The 27,630-nt window shown below is 45.6% G+C and overlaps 1 protein-coding gene across 1 annotated transcript in view; it reads right to left on the bottom strand.

Moving 5' to 3' along the window:
• Positions 1 to 27,630, bottom strand: part of LOC118372715 (A disintegrin and metalloproteinase with thrombospondin motifs 6-like) — a 174,654-nt gene that overhangs the window by 48,643 nt on the left and 98,381 nt on the right. Inside the window, exons 15-16 of the mRNA XM_052458315.1 lie at positions 12,651 to 12,753; positions 11,725 to 11,858 (exon numbers count right to left, since the gene is read on the bottom strand). Coding sequence (XP_052314275.1) covers positions 11,725 to 11,858; positions 12,651 to 12,753 — 237 coding nt within the window. The remainder of the gene's footprint in view (positions 1 to 11,724; positions 11,859 to 12,650; positions 12,754 to 27,630) is intronic.

The following is a 27,630-nucleotide window of genomic DNA, read 5'->3' as shown; positions in this document are numbered from 1 at the left end:
GTAATTGAGGTAATATGTACATGTACTGTAGGGAGAGTTAAAGTGACTATGCATAGATAATAAACAGAGAGTAGCAGCAGCATAACAGAGGGGGGGTAAAAACAAAGGGGGGGGTGACAATGCAAATAGTCTGAATAGCCATTTGATTTGCTGTTCAGCAGTCTTATGGCTTGGGGGTAGAAGCTGTTAAGAAGCCTCTTGGACCTAGACTTGGCGCTCCGATACCGCTTGCCGTGCGGTAGCATTGAGAACAGTCTATGACTAGGTTGTCTGGAGCTTTTGACAACTTTTAGGGCCTTCCTCTGACACAGCCTGGTATAGAGGTCCTGGAGGGGCCCCGTGTTGAGGATCAGCGTGGCGGATGTGTAACATTCTCTGCTCTGTCTGTTCTCTCTCCTTCTCAATCTCTTAATTTCTCTGCTCTGTCTGTTCTTTCTCTCCTTCTCAATCTCTTAATTTCTCTGCTCTGTCTGTTCTTTCTCTCCTTCTCAATCTCTTCATTTCCCTGCTCTGTCTGTTCTTTCTCTCCTTCTCAATCTCTTCATTTCTCTGCTCTGTCTGTTCTCTCTCCTTCTCAATCTCTTCATTTCTCTGCTCTGTCTGTTCTTTCTCTCCTTCTCAATCTCTCCATTTCTCTGCTCTGTCTGTTCTCTCTCCTTCTCAATCTCTCCATTTCTCTGCTCTGTCTGTTCTTTCTCTCCTTCTCAATCTCTCCATTTCTCTGCTCTGTCTGTTCTTTCTCCTTCTCAATCTCTCCATTTCTCTGCTCTGTCTGTTCTCTCTCCTTCTCAATCTCTCCATTTATCTGCTCTGTCTGTTCTCACTCTCCTTCTCAATCTCTTCATTTCTCTGCTCTGTCTGTTCTCTCCTTCTCAATCTCTTCATTTCTCTGCTCTGTCTGTTCTTTCTCTCCTTCTCAATCTCTTCATTTCTCTGCTCTGACTGTTCTCTCTCCTTCTCAATCTCTTCATTTCTCTGCTCTTTCTGTTCTCTCTCTCTCCTTCTCAATCTCTCCATTTCTCTGCTCTGTCTGTTCTCTCTCCTTCTCAATCTCTCCATTTCTCTGCTCTGTCTGTTCTTTCTCTCCTTCTCAATCTCTCCATTTCTCTGCTCTGTCTGTTCTCTCTCCTTCTCAATCTCTTCATTTCTCTGCTCTGTCTGTTCTTTCTCTCCTTCTCAATCTCTTCATTTCTCTGCTCTGTCTGTTCTTTCTCTCCTTCTCAATCTCTTCATTTCTCTGCTCTGTCTGTTCTCTCTCCTTCTCAATCTCTTCATTTCTCTGCTCTGTCTGTTCTTTCTCTCCTTCTCAATCTCTTCATTTCTCTGCTCTGTCTGTTCTCTCTCCTTCTCAATCTCTCAATTTCTCTGCTCTGTCTGTTCTCTCTCCTTCTCAATCTCTCCATTTCTCTGCTCTGTCTGTTCTCTCTCCTTCTCAATCTCTCCATTTCTCTGCTCTGTCTGTTCTCTCTCCTTCTCAATCTCTTCATTTCTCTGATCTGTCTGTTCTCTCTCCTTCTCAATCTCTCCATTTCTCTGCTCTGTCTGTTCTCTCTCCTTCTCAATCTCTTCATTTATCTGTTCTGTCTGTTCTCTCTCCTTCTCAATCTCTCCATTTCTCTGCTCTGTCTGTTCTTTCTCTCCTTCTCAATCTCTCAATTTCTCTGCTCTGTCTGTTCTCTCTCCTTCTCAATCTCTCCATTTCTCTGCTCTGTCTGTTCTTTCTCCTTTTCTCAATCTCTCCATTTCTCTGCTCTGTCTTTTCTCTCTCTCCTTCCCAATCTCTCCATTTCTCTGCTCTGTCTGTTCTCTCTCCTTCACAATCTCTTCATTTCTCTGCTCTGTCTGTTCTTTCTCTCCTTCTCAATCTCTCCATTTCTCTGCTCTGTCTGTTCTCTCTCCTTCTCAATCTCTCCATTTCTCTGCTCTGTCTGTTCTCTCTCCTTCTCAATCTCTCCATTTCTCTGCTCTGTCTGTTCTTTCTCTCCTTCTCAATCTCTCCATTTCTCTGCTCTGTCTGTTCTCTCTCCTTCTCAATCTCTTCATTTCTCTGCTCTGTCTGTTCTTTCTCTCCTTCTCAATCTCTTCATTTCTCTGCTCTGTCTGTTCTCTCTCCTTCTCAATCTCTCAATTTCTCTGCTCTGTCTGTTCTCTCTCCTTCTCAATCTCTCCATTTCTCTGCTCTGTCTGTTCTCTCTCCTTCTCAATCTCTCCATTTCTCTGCTCTGTCTGTTCTCTCTCCTTCTCAATCTCTTCATTTCTCTGATCTGTCTGTTCTCTCTCCTTCTCAATCTCTCCATTTCTCTGCTCTGTCTGTTCTCTCTCCTTCTCAATCTCTTCATTTATCTGTTCTGTCTGTTCTCTCTCCTTCTCAATCTCTCCATTTCTCTGCTCTGTCTGTTCTTTCTCTCCTTCTCAATCTCTCAATTTCTCTGCTCTGTCTGTTCTCTCTCCTTCTCAATCTCTCCATTTCTCTGCTCTGTCTGTTCTTTCTCTCCTTCTCAATCTCTCCATTTCTCTGCTCTGTCTGTTCTCTCTCTCCTTCTCAATCTCTCCATTTCTCTGCTCTGTCTGTTCTCTCTCCTTCTCAATCTCTTCATTTCTCTGCTCTGTCTGTTCTTTCTCTCCTTCTCAATCTCTCCATTTCTCTGCTCTGTCTGTTCTCTCTCCTTCTCAATCTCTTCATTTCTCTGCTCTGTCTGTTCTTTCTCTCCTTCTCAATCTCTCCATTTCTCTGCTCTGTCTGTTCTCTCTCCTTCTCAATCTCTCCATTTCTCTGCTCTGTCTGTTCTTTCTCTCCTTCTCACTCTCTCCATTTCTCTGCTCTGTCTGTTCTCTCTCTCCTTCTCAATCTCTCCATTTCTCTGCTCTGTCTGTTCTTTCTCCTTCTCAATCTCTTCATTTCTCTGCTCTGTCTGTTCTTTCTCTCCTTCTCAATCTCTCCATTTCTCTGCTCTGTCTGTTCTCTCTCCTTCTCAATCTCTCCATTTCTCTGCTCTGTCTGTTCTCTCTCCTTCTCAATCTCTCAATTTCTCTGCTCTGTCTGTTCTTTCTCTCCGTCTCAATCTCTTCATTTCTCTGCTCTGTCTGTTCTCTCTCCTTCTCAATCTCTTCATTTCTCTGCTCTGTCTGTTCTTTCTCTCCTTCTCAATCTCTTCATTTCTCTGCTCTGTCTGTTCTCTCTCCTTCTCAATCTCTCAATTTCTCTGCTCTGTCTGTTCTCTCTCCTTCTCAATCTCTCCATTTCTCTGCTCTCTCTGCTTCTCAATCTCTCCATTTCTCTGCTCTGTCTGTTCTCTCTCCTTCTCAATCTCTTCATTTCTCTGATCTGTCTGTTCTCTCTCCTTCTCAATCTCTCCATTTCTCTGCTCTGTCTGTTCTCTCTCCTTCTCAATCTCTTCATTTATCTGTTCTGTCTGTTCTCTCTCCTTCTCAATCTCTCCATTTCTCTGCTCTGTCTGTTATTTCTCTCCTTCTCAATCTCTCAATTTCTCTGCTCTGTCTGTTCTCTCTCCTTCTCAATCTCTCCATTTCTCTGCTCTGTCTGTTCTTTCTCTCCTTCTCAATCTCTCCATTTCTCTGCTCTGTCTGTTCTCTCTCTCCTTCTCAATCTCTCCATTTCTCTGCTCTGTCTGTTCTCTCTCCTTCTCAATCTCTTCATTTCTCTGCTCTGTCTGTTCTTTCTCTCCTTCTCAATCTCTCCATTTCTCTGCTCTGTCTGTTCTCTCTCCTTCTCAATCTCTCCATTTCTCTGCTCTGTCTGTTCTCTCTCCTTCTCAATCTCTTCATTTCTCTGCTCTGTCTGTTCTTTCTCTCCTCAATCTCTCCATTTCTCTGCTCTGTCTGTTCTCTCTCCTTCTCAATCTCTCCATTTCTCTGCTCTGTCTGTTCTTTCTCTCCTTCTCAATCTCTCCATTTCTCTGCTCTGTCTGTTCTTTCTCTCCTTCTCAATCTCTTCATTTCTCTGCTCTGTCTGTTCTTTCTCTCCTTCTCAATCTCTTCATTTCTCTGCTCTGTCTGTTCTTTCTCTCCTTCTCAATCTCTTCATTTCTCTGCTCTGTCTGTTCTCTCTCCTTCTCAATCTCTTAATTTCTCTGCTCTGTCTGTTCTTTCTCCCCTCAATCTCTCCATTTCTCTGCTCTGTCTGTTCTCTCTCCTTCTCAATCTCTCCATTTCTCTGCTCTGTCTGTTCTTTCTCTCCTTCTCAATCTCTCCATTTCTCTGCTCTGTCTGTTCTTTCTCCTTCTCAATCTCTCCATTTCTCTGCTCTGTCTGTTCTCTCTCCTTCTCAATCTCTCCATTTATCTGATCTGTCTGTTCTCACTCTCCTTCTCAATCTCTTCATTTCTCTGCTCTGTCTGTTCTCTCCTTCTCAATCTCTTCATTTCTCTGCTCTCTGTTCTCTCTCCTCAATCTCTTCATTTCTCTGCTCTGTCTGTTCTTTCTCTCCTTCTCAATCTCTTAATTTCTCTGCTCTGTCTGTTCTTTCTCTCCTTCTCAATCTCTTAATTTCTCTGCTCTGTCTGTTCTTTCTCTCCTTCTCAATCTCTTCATTTCTCTGCTCTGACTGTTCTCTCTCCTTCTCAATCTCTTCATTTCTCTGCTCTGTCTGTTCTTTCTCTCCTTCTCAATCTCTCCATTTCTCTGCTCTGTCTGTTCTTTCTCTCCTTCTCAATCTCTCCATTTCTCTGCTCTGTCTGTTCTCTCTCCTTCTCAATCTCTCCATTTCTCTGCTCTGTCTGTTCTTTCTCTCCTTCTCAATCTCTCAATTTCTCTGCTCTGTCTGTTCTTTCTCCTTCTCAATCTCTCCATTTCTCTGCTCTGTCTGTTATTTCTCTCCTTCTCAATCTCTTCATTTCTCTGCTCTGTCTGTTCTTTCTCTCCTTCTCAATCTCTTCATTTCTCTGCTCTGTCTGTTCTTTCTCTCCTTCTCAATCTCTTCATTTCTCTGCTCTGTCTGTTCTCTCTCCTTCTCAATCTCTTAATTTTTCTGCTCTGTCTGTTCTTTCTCTCCTCAATCTCTCCATTTCTCTGCTCTGTCTGTTCTCTCTCCTTCTCAATCTCTCCATTTCTCTGCTCTGTCTGTTCTTTCTCTCCTTCTCAATCTCTCCATTTCTCTGCTCTGTCTGTTCTTTCTCTCCTTCTCAATCTCTTCATTTCTCTGCTCTGTCTGTTCTTTCTCTCCTTCTCAATCTCTTCATTTCTCTGCTCTGTCTGTTCTTTCTCTCCTTCTCAATCTCTTCATTTCTCTGCTCTGTCTGTTCTCTCTCCTTCTCAATCTCTTAATTTCTCTGCTCTGTCTGTTCTTTCTCTCCTCAATCTCTCCATTTCTCTGCTCTGTCTGTTCTCTCTCCTTCTCAATCTCTCCATTTCTCTGCTCTGTCTGTTCTCTCTCCTTCTCAATCTCTCCATTTCTCTGCTCTGTCTGTTCTTTCTCTCCTTCTCAATCTCTCCATTTCTCTGCTCTGTCTGTTCTCTCTCCTTCTCAATCTCTCCATTTATCTGATCTGTCTGTTCTCACTCTCCTTCTCAATCTCTTCATTTCTCTGCTCTGTCTGTTCTCTCCTTCTCAATCTCTTCATTTCTCTGCTCTCTGTTCTCTCTCCTCAATCTCTTCATTTCTCTGCTCTGTCTGTTCTTTCTCTCCTTCTCAATCTCTTAATTTCTCTGCTCTGTCTGTTCTTTCTCTCCTTCTCAATCTCTTAATTTCTCTGCTCTGTCTGTTCTTTCTCTCCTTCTCAATCTCTTCATTTCTCTGCTCTGACTGTTCTCTCTCCTTCTCAATCTCTTCATTTCTCTGCTCTGTCTGTTCTTTCTCTCCTTCTCAATCTCTCCATTTCTCTGCTCTGTCTGTTCTTTCTCTCCTTCTCAATCTCTCCATTTCTCTGCTCTGTCTGTTCTCTCTCCTTCTCAATCTCTCCATTTCTCTGCTCTGTCTGTTCTTTCTCTCCTTCTCAATCTCTCAATTTCTCTGCTCTGTCTGTTCTTTCTCCTTCTCAATCTCTCCATTTCTCTGCTCTGTCTGTTATTTCTCTCCTTCTCAATCTCTTCATTTCTCTGCTCTGTCTGTTCTTTCTCTCCTTCTCAATCTCTTCATTTCTCTGCTCTGTCTGTTCTTTCTCTCCTTCTCAATCTCTTCATTTCTCTGCTCTGTCTGTTCTCTCTCCTTCTCAATCTCTTAATTTCTCTGCTCTGTCTGTTCTTTCTCTCCTCAATCTCTCCATTTCTCTGCTCTGTCTGTTCTCTCTCCTTCTCAATCTCTCCATTTCTCTGCTCTGTCTGTTCTTTCTCTCCTTCTCAATCTCTCCATTTCTCTGCTCTGTCTGTTCTTTCTCCTTCTCAATCTCTCCATTTCTCTGCTCTGTCTGTTCTTTCTCTCCTTCTCAATCTCTCCATTTATCTGCTCTGTCTGTTCTCACTCTCCTTCTCAATCTCTTCATTTCTCTGCTCTGTCTGTTCTCTCCTTCTCAATCTCTTCATTTCTCTGCTCTCTGTTCTCTCTCCTCAATCTCTTCATTTCTCTGCTCTGTCTGTTCTTTCTCTCCTTCTCAATCTCTTAATTTCTCTGCTCTGTCTGTTCTTTCTCTCCTTCTCAATCTCTTCATTTCTCTGCTCTGTCTGTTCTTTCTCTCCTTCTCAATCTCTTCATTTCTCTGCTCTGACTGTTCTCTCTCCTTCTCAATCTCTTCATTTCTCTGCTCTGTCTGTTCTTTCTCTCCTTCTCAATCTCTCCATTTCTCTGCTCTGTCTGTTCTTTCTCTCCTTCTCAATCTCTCCATTTCTCTGCTCTGTCTGTTCTCTCTCCTTCTCAATCTCTCCATTTCTCTGCTCTGTCTGTTCTTTCTCTCCTTCTCGATCTCTCCATTTCTCTGCTCTGTCTGTTCTTTCTCCTTCTCAATCTCTCCATTTCTCTGCTCTGTCTGTTATTTCTCTCCTTCTCAATCTCTTCATTTCTCTGCTCTGTCTGTTCTTTCTCTCCTTCTCAATCTCTTCATTTCTCTGCTCTTTCTGTTCTCTCTCTCTCCTTCTCAATCTCTCCATTTCTCTGCTCTGTCTGTTCTCTCTCTCCTTCTCAATCTCTCCATTTCTCTGCTCTGTCTGTTCTTTCTCTCCTTCTCAATCTCTCCATTTCTCTGCTCTGTCTGTTCTCTCTCCTTCTCAATCTCTTCATTTCTCTGCTCTGTCTGTTCTCTCTCCTTCTCAATCTCTCAATTTCTCTGCTCTGTCTGTTCTTTCTCTCCGTCTCAATCTCTTCATTTCTCTGCTCTGTCTGTTCTCTCTCCTTCTCAATCTCTCCATTTCTCTGCTCTGTCTGTTCTTTCTCTCCGTCTCAATCTCTTCATTTCTCTGCTCTGTCTGTTCTCTCTCCTTCTCAATCTCTTCATTTCTCTGCTCTGTCTGTTCTTTCTCTCCTTCTCAATCTCTTCATTTCTCTGCTCTTTCTGTTCTCTCTCTCTCCTTCTCAATCTCTCCATTTCTCTGCTCTGTCTGTTCTCTCTCCTTCTCAATCTCTCCATTTCTCTGCTCTGTCTGTTCTTTCTCTCCTTCTCAATCTCTCCATTTCTCTGCTCTGTCTGTTCTCTCTCCTTCTCAATCTCTTCATTTCTCTGCTCTGTCTGTTCTCTCTCCTTCTCAATCTCTCAATTTCTCTGCTCTGTCTGTTCTTTCTCTCCGTCTCAATCTCTTCATTTCTCTGCTCTGTCTGTTCTCTCTCCTTCTCAATCTCTTCATTTCTCTGCTCTGTCTGTTCTTTCTCTCCTTCTCAATCTCTTCATTTCTCTGCTCTGTCTGTTCTCTCTCCTTCTCAATCTCTCCATTTCTCTGCTCTGTCTGTTCTCTCTCCTTCTCAATCTCTCCATTTCTCTGCTCTGTCTGTTCTCTCTCCTTCTCAATCTCTCCATTTCTCTGCTCTGTCTGTTCTCTCTCCTTCTCAATCTCTTCATTTCTCTGATCTGTCTGTTCTCTCTCCTCAATCTCTCCATTTCTCTGCTCTGTCTGTTCTCTCTCCTTCTCAATCTCTTCATTTATCTGTTCTGTCTGTTCTCTCTCCTTCTCAATCTCTCCATTTCTCTGCTCTGTCTGTTCTTTCTCTCCTTCTCAATCTCTCCATTTCTCTGCTCTGTCTGTTCTCTCTCCTTCTCAATCTCTCCATTTCTCTGCTCTGTCTGTTCTTTCTCTCCTTCTCAATCTCTCCATTTCTCTGCTCTGTCTGTTCTCTCTCTCCTTCTCAATCTCTCCATTTCTCTGCTCTGTCTGTTCTCTCTCCTTCTCAATCTCTTCATTTCTCTGCTCTGTCTGTTCTTTCTCTCCTTCTCAATCTCTCCCTTTCTCTGCTCTGTCTGTTCTCTCTCCTTCTCAATAATCTCCATTTCTCTGCTCTGTCTGTTCTTTCTCTCCTTATCAATCTCTCAATTTCTCTGCTCTGTCTGTTCTCTCTCTCCTTCTCAATCTCTCCATTTCTCTGCTCAATCTGTTCTCTCTCTCCTTCTCAATCTCTTCATTTCTCTGCTCTGTCTGTTCTTTCTCTCCTTCTCAATCTCTCAATTGCTCTGCTCTGTCTGTTCTCTCTCCTTCTCAATCTCTCAATTTCTCTGCTCTGTCTGTTCTTTCTCTCCTTCTCAATCTCTCCATTTCTCTGCTCTGTCTGTTCTCTCTCTCCTTCTCAATCTCTCAATTTCTCTGCTCTGTCTGTTCTCTCTCTCCTTCTCAATCTCTCCATTTCTCTGCTCTGTCTGTTCTTTCTCTCCTTCTCAATCTCTCCATTTCTCTGCTCTGTCTGTTCTCTCTCTCCTTCTCAATCTCTCCATTTCTCTGCTCTGTCTATTCTCACTCTCCTTTTCAATCTCTCAATTTCTCTGATCTGTCTGTTCTCTCTCCTTCTCAATCTCTCCATTTCTCTGCTCTGTCTGTTCTCTCTCCTTCTCAATCTCTTCATTTCTCTGCTCTGTCTGTTCTTTCTCTCCTTCTCAATCTCTCCATTTCTCTGCTCAATCTGTTCTCTCTCTCCTTCTCAATCTCTTCATTTCTCTGCTCTGTCTGTTCTTTCTCTCCTTCTCAATCTCTCAATTTCTCTGCTCTGTCTGTTCTCTCTCTCCTTCTCAATCTCTCCATTTCTCTGCTCTGTCTGTTCTTTCTCTCCTTCTCAATCTCTCCATTTCTCTGCTCTGTCTGTTCTCTCTCTCCTTCTCAATCTCTTCATTTCTCTGATCTGTCTGTTCTCTCTCCTCAATCTCTCCATTTCTCTGCTCTGTCTGTTCTTTCTCTCCTTCTCAATCTCTCCATTTCTCTGCTCTGTCTGTTCTCTCTCCTTCTCAATCTCTCCATTTCTCTGCTCTGTCTGTTCTTTCTCTCCTTCTCAATCTCTCCATTTCTCTGCTCTGTCTGTTCTCTCTCTCCTTCTCAATCTCTCCATTTCTCTGCTCTGTCTGTTCTCTCTCCTTCTCAATCTCTTCATTTCTCTGCTCTGTCTGTTCTTTCTCTCCTTCTCAATCTCTCCATTTCTCTGCTCTGTCTGTTCTCTCTCCTTCTCAATCTCTCCATTTCTCTGCTCTGTCTGTTCTTTCTACTTCTCAATCTCTCCATTTCTCTGCTCTGTCTGTTCTCTCTCTCCTTCTCAATCTCTCAATTTCTCTGCTCAATCTGTTCTCTCTCTCCTTCTCAATCTCTTCATTTCTCTGCTCTGTCTGTTCTCTCTCCTTCTCAATCTCTCCATTTCTCTGCTCTGTCTGTTCTTTCTACTTCTCAATCTCTTCATTTCTCTGCTCTGTCTGTTCTTTCTCTCCTTCTCAATCTCTTCATTTCTCTGCTCTGTCTGTTCTCTCTCCTTCTCAATCTCTCCATTTCTCTGCTCTGTCTGTTCTCTCTCCTTCTCAATCTCTCCATTTCTCTGCTCTGTCTGTTCTCTCTCCTTCTCAATCTCTCCATTTCTCTGCTCTGTCTGTTCTCTCTCCATCTCAATCTCTTAATTTCTCTGATCTGTCTGTTCTCTCTCCTTCTCAATCTCTCCATTTCTCTGCTCTGTCTGTTCTCTCTCCTTCTCAATCTCTTCATTTCTCTGATCTGTCTGTTCTCTCTCCTTCTCAATCTCTTCATTTCTCTGCTCTGTCTGTTCTTTCTCTCCTTCTCAATCTCTTCATTTCTCTGCTCTGTCTGTTCTCTCTCCTTCTCAATCTCTCCATTTCTCTGCTCTGTCTGTTCTTTCTCTCCTTCTCAATCTCTCCATTTCTCTGCTCTGTCTGTTCTCTCTCCTTCTCAATCTCTCCATTTCTCTGCTCTGTCTGTTCTCTCTCTCCTTCTCAATCTCTCAATTTCTCTGCTCTGTCTGTTCTCTCTCCTTCTCAATCTCTCCATTTCTCTGATCTGTCTTTTCTCTCTCTCCTTCTCAATCTCTCAATTTCTCTGCTCTGTCTGTTCTCTCTCTCCTTCTCAATCTCTCCATTTGTCTGCTCTATCCCTATCACGTTCTTCTTTCTTTCATTTTCTAATTGTTCTCTCTCCCCCTCTGTCTTTCTCCCAACACGTGTGTAGGCCTATACACATTATATTGAGCATTTCTGAGCAGCCTCCAAGCCTCCATAAGACCAACTGCTGCTGAAATAAAAAATACACCTTGGACTGTGACTAGGAATAAATGTGTCCCAGTACTCTGCAGGAAGAAACCTCCAACACACACACACACACACACACAGGCATACATACACACAAAAACACACATACACAAAAACCCTAACTCATTGTTCTGTATAGTGCACACACACAGAACAAAGACAACATTAGGTCCCAGATCTCAGTAATAAACAGCGATTTGCAGATGACTCCTATCTCTCTCTCTCTCACCTTGCCCTCTCCATTGATGCAGATGTCCAGTGAATCTAATCAACACAAACACTGTGACTACAAACTGAGTCAGCGGGTCAGGTTTCCTGGTCAGGAAAGCCTCATGGACACTTCCATTACATTATGTTACAGTCATCTATTTTATTAGCTTGTTGGTTATAATGTAATAAGGTCATGTCCATGGTAGAGTGCTTCTCCTATGGGTTAGTCAGTACCCACTGGTGGGCTCTGGGCCACAGGCTGTCTTATTTAGGGTCTGGATCCTATCTGGAAGCAGCGTGGGTCTGGTTGATCTTTGTCTTGTTGACTGGGGTGACTCACAGCACAAAGTGTGGGAACCAGAAGGGGAAAAATATGCTACAACCTAAAAGGGATCTTCGGCTGTCCCCATAGGAGGATTGGCTGAAAGCCGTGTCCCCATAGGAGGCTTGGCTGAAAGCCGTGTCCCCATAGGAGGATTGGCTGAAAGCCGTGTCCCCATAGGAGGATTGGCTGAAAGCCGTGTCTCTTTGAAGAACATTTTGGAGTTCCATGTATAACCCTTTAAACAGAGGGTTCTACATGGAAACAGAAGGGGTGATCCTATGGGGATAGCCGAAAAACCCTTTTCAAACCCTTTTTTCTACCAGTGTACTTTAAGCAGACGCTCTTATTTGGAAAAATGTACAGTCATTGAACCTTGATGTAACCACCACTAAGTTACAAGAACACTTACCACACTCAAGACACGCAGACAGACACGCAGACAGACAGACAGACAGACAGACAGACAGACAGACAGACAGACAGACAGTCTCTCTCTCTCTCTCTCTCTCTCTCTCTCTCTCTCTCTCTCTCTCTCTCTCTCTCTCTCTCTCTCTCTCTCTCTCTCTCTCTCTCTCTCTCTCTCACCTTGCACTCTCCATTGATGCAGATGTCCATTGAGTCGGCCTGGCAGCGTGTTCCATCGATGACGGCCGGGGAGCGCTCAGTGTAGAAGTTATATCCCTCCGCCAGACAGTTCAGAGCACACGGCTTCACACCACCTGGAGCACACAGGGCAGAGGTCACAAGGTCAAACATAGTGGACACACTTCCACAGGGCAGGTGACAAGTCATGTACACTTAGTTATAAATACAGTAGAGAGAGTTCAGCAAAAACAGAATATATAATATATGCCGTTTAGCAGACGCTTTTAACCAAAATAACTTATAGTCATGCATACATTTTACATATGGGTGGCACCAGGGAGAGTCAAACCACAGCCCTTGGCTTTGTATGCACCATGTTTTACTGACTGAGCCACACTGACCACAAACTTAGTGTCATTAGAGACATTTGTCACAGAGACAGTAACCTGGACCAACACCCACAAACAGGAAGTAGAGGGCCCAGACAGAAAACTAAGGTTCAGCCAGAAGGATTACAGGTTCCCACACAAATTATAACAGGTTCTATAACATCATCCATGATGAGTGACATCAGTAGGAATTCATCTATCTACAGTAAAATAAAATAATTCTGTTTACTATATTGATTTAAAAAAGCACAGAATTCCTTTTGTGGTGTTAGTTGTGAGCTAGGAGTCCCAGGAGACCAAGCAAGGCCAGGGCTGAGCTGTGCTCCTCTGCTCTCCTCTAGAGTTTGTTGATAGTAATAAAGAGTTCTATTCGTCAGCCCCCAGATCCTGGACCTGGGGAATGACGTCACTACAGCACTGTCACCGGGAGAGATAGCTGGGGCTGCCAACATAAACCACCGTTACACACACACACAACTACAAACGGGTGGAGAAAGACAGAGCGATGGATGGATTGACACATTATTCCGATCTCACCTCCGGTGTAGGGCTTCCAGTTGTAGTATTTCCCACGGAACGGCAAACTGTCGAAGTCGGCACACTGCTTCTCACGGAAATCCCGCGATCCCAATGGACACGCCTGGAAAACAGAAAAACAAAACGTTAGAATATGTCAGGGTATGCATCGCAGTGCTAGCTGTGCCAGCAGAGATTCTGGGTTTGAGGCTCATGGGGTGACGCACAATTGGCCTAGCGTCATCCAGGTTAGGGAGGGTTTGGCCGGCAGGGATATCCTTGTCTCATCGTGCACTATTTTTATTTTTATTTTACCATTATTTAACTAAGCAAGTCAGTTAAGAACAAATTCTTATTTTCAATGACGGCCTAGGAACAGTTCAGTTCAGATCTACTTCCGGGTTGGAGCGAGCGGTCGCATTCGCACTTCGCTCCGCAGGTAGTATTACTTTTCATTACTTTTCATTACATTTCATTATAGTACAACGGTATGATTTGTCTAATCTTAGCAATTTCTTCTTAGTTAGCTACATAGCCGTCTTTGTATCAAAGATAATTGCGTAATTATCGTATTTCGTCGTCCTAACGTAGTCTACTGCCCAGCAGCTAGCCACATAGCTAACGTCCACCGTATAACAGCACTGTAGAAACTATTACACTCAACTGAACGACTTGATTAGTGTAGTGTTAGCTAGCTACATAGTTGTCTTTGCTGTCTTCGTATCCAAGATAATTGTGTAGTTTAGAGTGTGTAGTCTTAGAGTGATTATCTTAATTTACCGAGGTTAGCTAGCCAGCTATTTGTCGTCCTTAACGTAGGAGCCACTGCTAGCTAGCTAACAGCTAACAGCTAACAGCTAGCCAACGTCTACCGAATATAACTTCTGCACTCAACAACCCGGTCGCATTCCGCTTCACTCCACAGGTAGTATCACATTTTCATTGCATTTCATTACAGCACAACGGTTTGATTTGCTTGATCGTAGCTAGCTACATAGCTAGCTACATAGCCGTCTTTGTATCAAAGATAATTGTGTAGTCTAGAGCGATTTTCTAGGTTAGCTAGCCAGCTATTGTCGTTCTTTTAACGCAACGTAACGTAATCAACACTGCTAGCTAGCCAGCTAGCCCCCGAATAGCTGCACTGTAGAAACTATTACACTCAACGGAACGACTTGATTAGTGTAGTGTCAACAACGCAGCCACTGCCAGCTAGCCTACTTCAGCAGTACTGTATCATTTTAATAATTTTAGTCAATAAGATTCTTGCTACGTAAGCTTAACTTTCTGAACATTCGAGACGTGTAGTCCACTTGTCATTCCAATCTCCTTGCATTAGCGTAGCCTCTTCTGCAGCCTGTCAACTATGTGTCTGTCTATCCCTGTTCTCTCCTCTCTGCACAGACCATACAAACGCTCCACACCGCGTGGCCGCGGACACCCTAATCTGGTGGTCCCAGCGCGCACGACCCACGTGGAGTTCCAGGTCTCCGGTAGCCTCTGGAACTGCCGATCTGCGGCCAACAAGGCAGAGTTCATCTCAGCCTATGCCTCCCTCCAGTCCCTCGACTTCTTGGCACTGACGGAAACATGGATCACCACAGATAACACTGCTACTCCTACTGCTCTCTCCTCGTCCGCCCACGTGTTCTCGCACACCCCGAGAGCTTCTGGTCAGCGGGGTGGTGGCACCGGGATCCTCATCTCTCCCAAGTGGTCATTCTCTCTTTCTCCCCTTACCCATCTGTCTATCGCCTCCTTTGAATTCCATGCTGTCACAGTTACCAGCCCTTTCAAGCTTAACATCCTTATCATTTATCGCCCTCCAGGTTCCTCGGAGAGTTCATCAATGAGCTTGATGCCTTGATAAGCTCCTTTCCTGAGGACGGCTCACCTCTCACAGTTCTGGGCGACTTTAACCTCCCCACGTCTACCTTTGACTCATTCCTCTCTGCCTCCTTCTTTCCACTCCTCTCCTCTTTTGACCTCACCCTCTCACCTTCCCCCTACTCACAAGGCAGGCAATACGCTCGACCTCATCTTTACTAGATGCTGTTCTTCCACTAACCTCATTGCAACTCCCCTCCAAGTCTCCGACCACTACCTTGTATCCTTTTCCCTCTCGCTCTCATCCAACACTTCCCACACTGCCCCTACTCGGATGGTATCGCGCCGTCCCAACCTTCGCTCTCTCTCCCCGCTACTCTCTCCTCGTCCATCCTATCATCTCTTCCCTCTGCTCAAACCTTCTCCAACCTATCTCCTGATTCTGCCTCCTCAACCCTCCTCTCCTCCCTTTCTGCATCCTTTGACTCTCTATGTCCCCTATCCTCCAGGCCGGCTCGGTCCTCCCCTCCCGCTCCGTGGCTCGACGACTCATTGCGAGCTCACAGAACAGGGCTCCGGGCAGCCGAGCGGAAATGGAGGAAAACTCGCCTCCCTGCGGACCTGGCATCCTTTCACTCCCTCCTCTCTACATTTTCCTCCTCTGTCTCTGCTGCTAAAGCCACTTTCTACCACTCTAAATTCCAAGCATCTGCCTCTAACCCTAGGAAGCTCTTTGCCACCTTCTCCTCCCTCCTGAATCCTCCTCCCCCTCCCCCTCCTCCCTCTCTGCAGATGACTTCGTCAACCATTTTGAAAAGAAGGTCGACGACATCCGATCCTCGTTTGCTAAGTCAAACGACACCGCTGGTTCTGCTCACACTGCCCTACCCTGTGCTCTGACCTCTTTCTCCCCTCTCTCTCCAGATGAAATCTCGCGTCTTGTGACGGCCGGCCGCCCAACAACCTGCCCGCTTGACCCTATCCCCTCCTCTCTTCTCCAGACCATTTCCGGAGACCTTCTCCCTTACCTCACCTCACTCATCAACTCATCCCTGACCGCTGGCTACGTCCCTTCCGTCTTCAAGAGAGTTGCACCCCTTCTGAAAAAACCTACACTCGATCCCTCCGATGTCAACAACTACAGACCAGTATCCCTTCTTTCTTTTCTCTCCAAAACTCTTGAGCGTGCCGTCCTTGGCCAGCTCTACCGCTATCTCTCTCAGAATGACCTTCTTGATCCAAATCAGTCAGGTTTCAAGACTAGTCATTCAACTGAGACTGCTCTTCTCTGCATCACGGAGGCGCTCCGCACTGCTAAAGCTAACTCTCTCTCCTCTGCTCTCATCCTTCTAGACCTATCGGCTGCTTTCGATACTGTGAACCATCAGATCCTCCTCTCCACCCTCTCCGAGTTGGGCATCTCCGACGCGGCCCACGCTTGGATTGCGTCCTACCTGACAGGTCGCTCCTACCAGGTGGCGTGGCGAGAATCTGTCTCCTCACCACGCGCTCTCACCACTGGTGTCCCCCAGGGCTCTGTTCTAGGCCCTCTCCTATTCTCGCTATACACCAAGTCACTTGGCTCTGTCATAACCTCACATGGTCTCTCCTATCATTGCTATGCAGACAACACATAATTAATCTTCTCCTTTCCCCCTTCTGATGACCAGGTGGCGAATCGCATCTCTGCATGTCTGGCAGACATATCAGTGTGGATGACGGATCACCACCTCAAGCTGAACCTCGGCAAGACGGAGCTCCTCTTCCTCCCGGGGAAGGACTGCCCGTTCCATGATCTCGCCATCACGGTTGACAACTCCATTGTGTCCTCCTCCCAGAGCGCTAAGAACCTTGGCGTGATCCTGGACAACACCCTGTCGTTCTCAACTAACATCAAGGCGGTGGCCCGTTCCTGTAGGTTCATGCTCTACAACATCCGCAGAGTACGACCCTGCCTCACACAGGAAGCGGCGCAGGTCCTAATCCAGGCACTTGTCATCTCCCGTCTGGATTACTGCAACTCGCTGTTGGCTGGGCTCCCTGCCTGTGCCATTAAACCCCTACAACTCATCCAGAACGCCGCAGCCCGTCTGGTGTTCAACCTTCCCAAGTTCTCTCACGTCACCCCGCTCCTCCGCTCTCTCCACTGGCTTCCAGTTGAAGCTCGCATCCGCTACAAGACCATGGTGCTTGCCTACGGAGCTGTGAGGGGAACGGCACCTCAGTACCTCCAGGCCCTGATCAGGCCCTACACCCAAACAAGGGCACTGCGTTCATCCACCTCTGGCCTGCTCGCCTCCCTACCACTGAGGAAGTACAGTTCCCGCTCAGCCCAGTCAAAACTGTTCGCTGCTCTGGCCCCCCAATGGTGGAACAAACTCCCTCACGACGCCAGGACAGCGGAGCCAATCACCACCTTCCGGAGACACCTGAAACCCCACCTCTTTAAGGAATACCTAGGATAGGATAAGTAATCCTTCTCACCCCCCTAAAAGATTTAGATGCACTATTGTAAAGTGGCTGTTCCACTGGATGTCATAAGGTGAATGCACCAATTTGTAAGTCGCTCTGGATAAGAGCGTCTGCTAAATGACTTAAATGTAAATGTAAATGTAAACAGTGGGTTAGCTGCCTGTTCAGGGGCAGAACAACAGATATGTACCTTGTCAGCTCGGGGATTCAAACTTGCAACCTTTCAGTTACTAGTCCAATGCTCGAACCACTAGGCTACCCTGCCACCCCAGAGACTCCTGTGTCGGGCCGGATGCAGTGCACGCTGACCAGGTCGCTAGGTGTACGGTGTTTCCTCTCTGTGTGTGTGTGTGTGTGTGTGTGTGTGTGTGTGTGTGTGTGTGTGTGTGTGTGTGTGTGTGTGTGTGTGTGTGTGTGTATGTCTGATTTGGTCCTGCCGTACATACCTACACGTACACTACGGTCACAAGACGCAGGCCTCCTAATTGTCCCTAGAATTTCTAAGCAAACAGCTGGAGGCAGGGCTTTTTCCTATAGAGCTCCATTTTTATGGAACGGTCTGCCTACCCATGTCAGAGACGCAAACTCGGTCTCAACCTTTAAGTCTTTACTGAAGACTCACCTCCTCAGTGGGTCATATGATTGAGTGTAGTCTGGCCCAGGAGTGGGAAGGTGAACGGAAAGGCTCTGGAGCAACGAACCGCCCTTGCTGTCTCTGCTTGGCCGGTTCCCCTATTTCCACTGGGATTCTCTGCCTCTAACCTTATTACAGGGGCTGAGTCACTGACTTACTGGGGCTCTCTCATGCCGTCCCTGGAAGGGGTGCGTCACCTGAGTGGGTTGATTCACTGATGTGGTCATCCTGTCTGGGTTGGCGCCCCCCCCTTGGGTTGTGCCATGGCAGAGATCTTTGTGGGCTATACTCAGCCTTGTCTCAGGATGGTAAGTTGGTGGTTGAAGATATCCCTCTAGTGGTGTGGGGGCTGTGCTTTGGCAAAGTGGGTGGGGTTATATCCTTCCTGTTTGGCCCTGTTCGGGGGTGTCCTCGGATGGGGCCACAGTGTCTCCTGACCCCTCCTGTCTCAGCCTCCAGTATTTATGCTGCAGTAGTTTATGTGTCGGAGGGCTAGGGTCAGTTTGTTATATCTGGAGTACTTCTCCTGTCCTATTCGGTGTCCTGTGTGAATCTAAGTGTGTGTTCTCTAATTCTCTCCTTCTCTCTTTCTTTCTCTCTCTCGGAGGAGAGAAAGGACCGTGCCCCAGGACTACCTGACATGATGACTCCTTGCTGTCCCCAGTCCACCTGACTGTGCTGCTGCTCCAGTTTCAACTGTTCTGCCTTATTATTATTCGACCATGCTGGTCATTTATGAACATTTGAACATCTTGGCCATGTTCTGTTATAATCTCCACCCGGCACAGCCAGAAGAGGACTGGCCACCCCACATAGCCTGGTTCCTCTCTAGGTTTCTTCCTAGGTTTTGGCCTTTCTAGGGAGTTTTTCCTAGCCACCGTGCTTCTACACCTGCATTGCTTGCTGTTTGGGGTTTTAGGCTGTGTTTCTGTACAGCACTTTGAGATATCAGCTGATGTACGAAGGGCTATATAAATAAATTTGATTTGATTTGATATGTGTGTGTGCGTATGTGTGTGTGAAAGCCAGCAGCACTTTCCCTCAGGACAAATAAAAACTCTGAGTTTGCTCAGGTCAAAGCTATATCTCACAGGCTGAAAGTAGAGCAGGCTAAACAGGACTGAACACCCCCACACACACACACTCCAGGCCTGAACCCAGCTGAAGGAAAGGGTGACCGACGTTCATTACTATGCTGCATCAGATGGAGTGCTGCATCAGATGGAGTGCTGCATCAGATGACCTGGCCTACACAGTCACTCGGCCTAGACCCAATTAAAATGGTTTGGGATGAGTTGGACTGCAGAGTGAAGGAAAAGCTGCCAACAAGTGCTCAGCATATGTGGGAACTCCTTCAAGACTGTTGGAAAAGGATTCCAGGTGATGCTGGTTGAGGGAATGCCAAGAGTGTGCAAAGCTGTCATCAAGGAAAGGTGGCTACTTTGAGAATCTCAATTCTCAAATACATTTTTGGGTTACTGCATGATTCCATATGTGTTATTTCATAGTTTTGATGTCTTCACTATTATTCTACAATGTAGAAAATTGTAAAAATAAAGAAAAAGCCTTGAATGAGTAGGTGAGTATGAATCTTATGTCTTAATTAAAGGGGCAGTGTTGTATTTTTAGACAGGCTTGATAATGGAAATAAGCCAATAGGCAGAGGGGTTAACTAGATTTTATTTTATTTATCCGTTATTTTACCAGGTAAGTTGACTGAGAACACGTTCTCATTTGCAGCAACGACCTGGGGAATAGTTACAGGGGAGAGGAGAGGGGATGAATGAGCCAATTTTAAAGTGGGGATTATTAGGTGACCGTGATGGTTTGAGGGCCAGATTGGGAATTTAGCCAGGACACCGGGGTTAACACCCCTACTCTTACGATAAGTGCCATGGGATCTTTAATAACCTCAGAAAGTCAGGACACCCGTTTCACGTCCCATCCGAAGGACGGCACCTTACACAGGGCAGTGTCCTGTCCTCACTGCCCTGGGGAATTGGGATATTTTTTCTTCGACCAGAGGAAAGTGTGCCTCCTACTGGACCTTCAACACCACTTCCAGCAGCATCTGGTCTCCCAGCCAGGGACTGACCAGGACCAGCCCTGCTTAGCTTCAGAAGCAAGCCAGCAGTGTTATGCTGGGTGGTATGCTGCTGGCAAATCGTCTAATTCTCTGTATGGCAATAATAATGAATTTACAACACAATTACAATGCATTTTACAGCCACCTATTTGACCCATGGTGTTACAGACAATGTACAAAATCATGAATTAATGTCAAGCCCTTCATAATGTAAAAACCTTTTTAAAAGTCTTACACAATGTAGGCCTCATTGAACACCACATGTAGGCTACTGTAGGCTACATCATAGAAATCAAAAGCTATTTCCATGTGAAAATGTTCTGGGATTTGTTCCATTTGGTTTTGTTGGTAGGCCTACATTGTGCTCCAATATCCACAATAGCCTATTGGCTACAGTCTAAAACTCAAATTGCACAAGTTTCCACTCACAACACCTAAACATTTGCTCAGTGCCTCAAAATATCAGAAGGAACATTGGTGAGTGCGCAGTGCGGACCACTGCTCTAGAGAACAACATATACTCAATTGTACCTGCATTCAATACTAATTTCAGGTCAATAAAATTTTCTGTAATAAAATGAAGGCAGTCTGCAGTTCAGATAGAGACTGGTCAACCTTGGGGGCAATAGCATACACAACAGTATCATCGGCATACAAGTGCAGGTTACAATTTTTTACAGACAAGATATTGTTAATGTAAACAATAAAAAGTACAGTACTTGGGCTGCCTTCCAAACCTTGTGTCACGCCCTGGCCATAGAGATGTTTTATTCTCTATTTTGGTTAGGCCAGGGTGTGACTAGGGTGGGCATTCTATGTTGTTTTTTCTATGTTTTTGTATTTCTTTGTTTTTGGCCGGGTATGGTTCTCAATCAGGGACAGCTGTCTATCGTTGTCTCTGATTGGGAACCATACTTAGGTAGCTCTTGCCCACATGGGTTTTGTGGGTAGTTGTTTTCTGTATTGTTGGTTTCCTTACAGAATTGTTCGGTTTCCTCTTTGTTATTTTTTGTTGTAGTGTTCTGATTTTAATAAAATATCATGAACACGTCTCATGCTGCGCTTTGATCCAGTCATTCACAGGAAGAGGATCGTTACACCTTGGGAATAGTACCAGATATGATCGTCAGGTTAAACATATCGGTTAATGATCCAGCAATCAGGGGGGCAGAGAGCTGCAGTATAAATGGATGAAGCTCATCAGCCCTAGCTGATTTTATTTTTTTACACCAATCTTAAGGCATCTACTGTAGCACATCACAGGTAGAAAATTGTTGAAATGAAAACAAAGATGCACTAGAAGTTGAAAGGTTACCCGTCAGAGGGAAGAGGAGTCGATTGACTGACCAAGGTCAATTAAAACACTGTTTCTCTCAAATAAAAAGCCTGCAGAGATAAAATGATAAAAAGCATCACTTATCTCATTCTTCTCAGTTCTGATGCCAGAGTCAGACAGAACCTGCTCAGGCAGGGAAGAAAAGGGATTTGTACGCTTCAGTGCATTACTGTTTTCCAAAATGTTGAAGGATCAGAGAGAGCTTAAAAAGAAGCCTGATTTAGCAGTCTTAATGGAGATAGTACATCTGTTTCTCAATTGTCTGAAAGATTGCCAGTCCATTAGAGTCAATTTTCCTTGCTTTGGCCCAGGCCTGATTTCTCATCTGAAAGAGCTCAGATAGCTCATTGTGTTAATTTGCCAGAGGAATATATTTGAAGGAGAAAGGGTCAGGAATACAGGGTATAGTGGCTAAATCAGATAAACTGGGTGGTTCGAGCCCTGAATGCTGACTGGCTGAAAGCTGTGGTATATCAGACCACATACCATGGGTAAGACAAAACATTTATTTGTACTGCTCTAATTATATTGGTAACCAGTTTAAAATAGCAATAAGGCACCATAGGGTTTGAGAAATATGTTTGGGTTTGTGAAATATGGTCAATATACCACGGCTAAGGGCTGTGTCCTTGTCACGACTGTTGAGGTGAGGACCAAGGTGCAGCGTGGTACGTGTTCATCCTTTTATTAATGGAACTGAACACTGATTAACAAAGAGAACAATAAAAAAAGTTCTGTCTGGTGCAGACACAAAAACAGAAAGCAACTACCCACAAAACCCATGTGGGAAAGAGCTACCTAAGTATGGTTCTTATTCAGAGACAACGATAGACAGCTGTCCCTGATTGAGAACCATACCCGACCAAAAACAAAGAAATACAAAAACATAGAAAAAACAACATAGAATGCCCACCCTAGTCACACCCTGGCCTAACCAAAATAGAGAATAAAAGCCTCTCTATGGCCAGGGCGTGACAGTCCTAGCACCACACGTTGCGTTGTGCGTAAGAAAAGCCCTTAGCCGTGGTATATTGGCCATATACCACACCCCCTCGGGCCTTATTAAGTAGAAAATGTCATGTAAAAAGCCTTGAGGAGAAAAAAAATATACTCTTAATTAAACAAGGATGAGTATTTTGCTGTTTCGTATCTCTAACACATGCACTATATATACAAAAGTATGTGGACACCCCTTCAAATTAGTGGATTCGGCTATTTCAGCCACATCCGTTGCTGACAGGTATATCAAACCGAGCACACAGCCATACAATCTCAATAGACAAACATTGGCAGCAGAACGGCCTTACTGAAGACCTCAGAGCACTCTGTCTAGAGGTAACGCACTCTGTCTAGAGGTAACGCACTCTGTCTAGAGGTAACGCACTCTGTCTAGAGGTAACGCACTCTGTCTAGAGGTAACGCACTCTGTCTAGAGGTAACCCACTCTGTCTAGAGGTAACCCACTCTGTCTAGAGGTAACGCACTCTGTCTAGAGTTAACGCACTCTGTCTAGAGGTAACGCACTCTGTCTAGAGGTAACCCACTCTGTCTAGAGGTAACCCACTCTGTCTAGAGGTAACCCACTCTGTCTAGAGGTAACCCACTCTGTCTAGAGGTAACCCACTCTGTCTAGAGGTAACCCACTCTGTCTAGCGGTAACGCACTCTGTCTAGAGGTAACGCACTCTGTCTAGAGGTAACGCACTCTGTCTAGAGGTAACGCACTCTGTCTAGAGGTAACGCACTCTGTCTAGAGGTAACCCACTCTGTCTAGAGGTAACCCACTCTGTCTAGAGGTAACCCACTCTGTCTAGAGGTAACGCACTCTGTCTAGAGGTAACGCACTCTGTCTAGAGGTAACGCACTCTGTCTAGAGGTAACGCACTCTGTCTAGAGGTAACGCACTCTGTCTAGAGGTAACATACTCTGTCTAGAGGTAACACACTCTGTCTAGAGGTAACACACTCTGTCTAGAGGTAACCCACTCTGTCTAGAGATAACATACTCTGTCTAGAGTTAATGCACTCTGTCTAGAGTTAATGCACTCTGTCTAGAGTTAATGCACTCTGTCTAGAGGTAACGCACTCTGTCTAGAGGTAACGCACTCTGTCTAGAGGTAACGCACTCTGTCTAGAGGTAACGCACTCTGTCTAGAGGTAACGCACTCTGTCTAGAGGTAACCCACTCTGTCTAGAGGTAACATACTCTGTCTAGAGGTAACGCACTCTGTCTAGAGGTAACGCACTCTGTCTAGAGGTAACGCACTCTGTCTAGAGGTAACGCACTCTGTCTAGACGTAACCCACTCTGTCTAGAGGTAACGCACTCTGTCTAGAGGTAACGCACTCTGTCTAGAGGTAACGCACTCTGTCTAGAGGTAACGCACTCTGTCTAGAGGTAACATACTCTGTCTAGAGGTAACGCACTCTGTCTAGAGGTAACGCACTCTGTCTAGAGGTAACGCACTCTGTCTAGAGGTAACGCACTCTGTCTAGAGGTAACGCACTCTGTCTAGAGGTAACGCACTCTGTCTAGAGGTAACCCACTCTGTCTAGAGGTAACCCACTCTGTCTAGAGGTAACGCACTCTGTCTAGAGGTAACCCACTCTGTCTAGAGGTAACCCACTCTGTCTAGAGGTAACCCACTCTGTCTAGAGGTAACGCACTCTGTCTAGAGGTAACATACTCTGTCTAGAGGTAACGCACTCTGTCTAGAGGTAACGCACTCTGTCTAGAGGTAACGCACTCTGTCTAGAGGTAACGCACTCTGTCTAGAGTTAACGCACTCTGTCTAAAGTTAACGCACTCTGTCTAAAGTTAACGCACTCTGTCTAGTTTTAACGCACTCTGTCTAGAGGTAACGCACTCTGTCTAGAGAAAACACACTCTGTCTAGAGGTAAAGCACTCTGTCTAGAGGTAACGCACTCTGTCTAGAGGTAACGCACTCTGTCTAGAGGTGACGCACTCTGTCTAGAGGTGACGCACTCTGTCTAAAGTTAACGCACTCTGTCTAAAGTTAACGCACTCTGTCTAGAGTTAACGCACACTGTCTAGAGTTAACGCACTCTTTCTAAAGTTAACGCACTCTGTCTAGGGGTAACGCACTCTGTCTAGAGGTAACGCACTCTGTCTAGAGGTAGCGCACTCTGTCTAGAGGTAAAGCACTCTTTCTAGAGATAACGCACTCTGTCTAGAGGTAACGCACTCTGTCTAGAGTTAATGCACTCTGTCTAGAGGTAAAGCACTCTGTCTAGAGGTAACACACTCTGTCTAGAGGTAACACACTCTGTCTAGAGATAACATACTCTGTCTAGAGTTAATGCACTCTGTCTAGAGTTAATGCACTCTGTCTAGAGGTAACGCACTCTGTCTAGAGGTAACGCACTCTGTCTAGAGGTAACGCACTCTGTCTAGAGGTAACGCACTCTGTCTAGAGGTAACGCACTCTGTCTAGAGGTAACCCACTCTGTCTAGAGGTAACATACTCTGTCTAGAGGTAACGCACTCTGTCTAGAGGTAACGCACTCTGTCTAGAGGTAACGCACTCTGTCTAGAGGTAACGCACTCTGTCTAGAGGTAACGCACTCTGTCTAGAGGTAACGCACTCTGTCTAGAGGTAACCCACTCTGTCTAGAGGTAACCCACTCTGTCTAGAGGTAACCCACTCTGTCTAGAGGTAACATACTCTGTCTAGAGGTAACGCACTCTGTCTAGAGGTAACGCACTCTGTCTAGAGGTAACGCACTCTGTCTAGAGGTAACGCACTCTGTCTAGTTTTAACGCACTCTGTCTAGAGGTAACGCACTCTGTCTAGAGAAAACACACTCTGTCTAGAGGTAAAGCACTCTGTCTAGAGGTAACGCACTCTGTCTAGAGGTAACGCACTCTGTCTAGAGGTGACGCACTCTGTCTAGAGGTGACGCACTCTGTCTAGAGGTGACGCACTCTGTCTAAAGTTAACGCACTCTGTCTAGTTTTAACGCACTCTGTCTAGAGGTAACGCACTCTGTCTAGAGAAAACACACTCTGTCTAGAGGTAAAGCACTCTGTCTAGAGGTAACGCACTCTGTCTAGAGGTGACGCACTCTGTCTAGAGGTGACGCACTCTGTCTAGAGGTGACGCACTCTGTCTAGAGGTGACGCACTCTGTCTAAAGTTAACGCACTCTGTCTAAAGTTAACGCACTCTGTCTAGAGTTAACGCACACGGTCTAGAGTTAACGCACTCTTTCTAAAGTTAACGCACTCTGTCTAGGGGTAACGCACTCTGTCTAGAGGTAACGCACTCTGTCTAGAGGTAGCGCACTCTGTCTAGAGGTAAAGCACTCTTTCTAGAGATAACGCACTCTGTCTAGAGGTAACGCACTCTGTCTAGAGTTAATGCACTCTGTCTAGAGGTAAAGCACCCTGTCTAGAGGTAACACACTCTGTCTAGAGGTAACCCACTCTGTCTAGAGATAACATACTCTGTCTAGAGTTAATGCACTCTGTCTAGAGTTAATGCACTCTGTCTAGAGGTAACGCACTCTGTCTAGAGGTAACGCACTCTGTCTAGAGGTAACGCACTCTGTCTAGAGGTAACGCACTCTGTCTAGAGGTAACGCACTCTGTCTAGAGGTAACATACTCTGTCTAGACGCACTCTGTCTAGAGGTAACGCACTCTGTCTAGAGGTAACGCACTCTGTCTAGAGGTAACGCACTCTGTCTAGAGGTAACGCACTCTGTCTAGAGGTAACGCACTCTGTCTAGAGGTAACCCACTCTGTCTAGAGGTAACCCACTCTGTCTAGAGGTAACATACTCTGTCTAGAGGTAACGCACTCTGTCTAGAGGTAACGCACTCTGTCTAGAGGTAACGCACTCTGTCTAGAGGTAACGCACTCTGTCTAGAGGTAACGCACTCTGTCTAGAGGTAACATACTCTGTCTAGAGGTAACGCACTCTGTCTAGAGGTAACGCACTCTGTCTAGAGGTAACCCACTCTGTCTAGAGGTAACCCACTCTGTCTAGAGGTAACCCACTCTGTCTAGAGGTAACATACTCTGTCTAGAGGTAACGCACTCTGTCTAGAGGTAACGCACTCTGTCTAGAGGTAACGCACTCTGTCTAGAGGTAACCCACTCTGTCTAGAGGTAACGCACTCTGTCTAGAGGTAACATACTCTGTCTAGAGGTAACGCACTCTGTCTAGAGGTAACGCACTCTGTCTAGAGGTAACGCACTCTGTCTAGAGGTAACGCACTCTGTCTAGAGGTAACGCACTCTGTCTAGAGGTAACGCACTCTGTCTAGAGTTAACGCACTCTGTCTAAAGTTAACGCACTCTGTCTAGAGGTAACGCACTCTGTCTAGAGGTAACGCACTCTGTCTAGAGATGACGCACTCTGTCTAGAGGTGACGCACTCTGTCTAGAGGTGATGCACTCTGTCTAAAGTTAACGCACTCTGTCTAAAGTTAACGCACTCTGTCTAGAGTTAACGCACACTGTCTAGAGTTAACGCACTCTTTCTAAAGTTAACGCACTCTGTCTAGGGGTAACGCACTCTGTCTAGAGGTAACGCACTCTGGCTAGAGGTAGCGCACTCTGTCTAGAGGTAAAGCACTCTTTCTAGAGATAACGCACTCTGTCTAGAGGTAACGCACTCTGTCTAGAGGTAACGCACTCTGTCTAGAGGTAACGCACTCTGTCTAGAGGTTAACGCACTCTGTCTAGAGGTAACGCACTCTGTCTAGAGGTAACGCACTCTGTCTAAAGTTAACACACTCTGTCTAGAGTTAACGCACTCTGTCTAGAGTTAACTCACTCTGTCTAAAGTTAACGCACTCTGTCTAGACGTAACGCACTCTGTCTAGACGTAACGCACTCTGTCTAGACGTAACGCACTCTGTCTAGAGGTGACGCACTCTTTCTAAAGTTAACGCACTCTGTCTAGGGGTAACGCACTCTGTCTAGAGGTAACGCACTCTGGCTAGAGGTAGCGCACTCTGTCTAGAGGTAAAGCACTCTTTCTAGAGATAACGCACTCTGTCTAGAGGTAACGCACTCTGTCTAGAGGTAACGCACTCTGTCTAGAGGTAACGCACTCTGTCTAGAGGTTAACGCACTCTGTCTATAGGTAACGCACTCTGTCTAGAGGTAACGCACTCTGTCTAAAGTTAACACACTCTGTCTAGAGTTAACGCACTCTGTCTAGAGTTAACTCACTCTGTCTAAAGTTAACGCACTCTGTCTAGACGTAACGCACTCTGTCTAGACGTAACGCACTCTGTCTAGACGTAACGCACTCTGTCTAGAGGTGACGCACTCTGTCTAGAGGTAAAGCACTCTGTCTAGAGAAAACACACTCTGTCTAGAGGTAAAGCACTCTGTCTAGAGGTAACGCACTCTGTCTAGAGGTGACGCACTCTGTCTAGAGAGGTGACGCACTCTGTCTAGAGGTGACGCACTCTGTCTAGAGGTGACGCACTCTGTCTAAAGTTAACGCACTCTGTCTAAAGTTAACGCACTCTGTCTAGAGTTAACACACACTGTCTAGAGTTAACGCACTCTTTCTAAAGTTAACGCACTCTGTCTAGGGGTAACGCACTCTGTCTAGAGGTAACGCACTCTGTCTAGAGGTAGCGCACTCTGTCTAGAGGTAAAGCACTCT

Source organism: Oncorhynchus keta, chromosome 12 (assembly GCF_023373465.1).
Source record: "Oncorhynchus keta strain PuntledgeMale-10-30-2019 chromosome 12, Oket_V2, whole genome shotgun sequence".
Classification (NCBI taxonomy): Eukaryota; Metazoa; Chordata; class Actinopteri; order Salmoniformes; family Salmonidae; genus Oncorhynchus; species Oncorhynchus keta.
The sequence above is the reverse complement of the archived record's forward strand: the minus strand, read 5'-3'. Positions and strand labels throughout refer to the sequence as shown.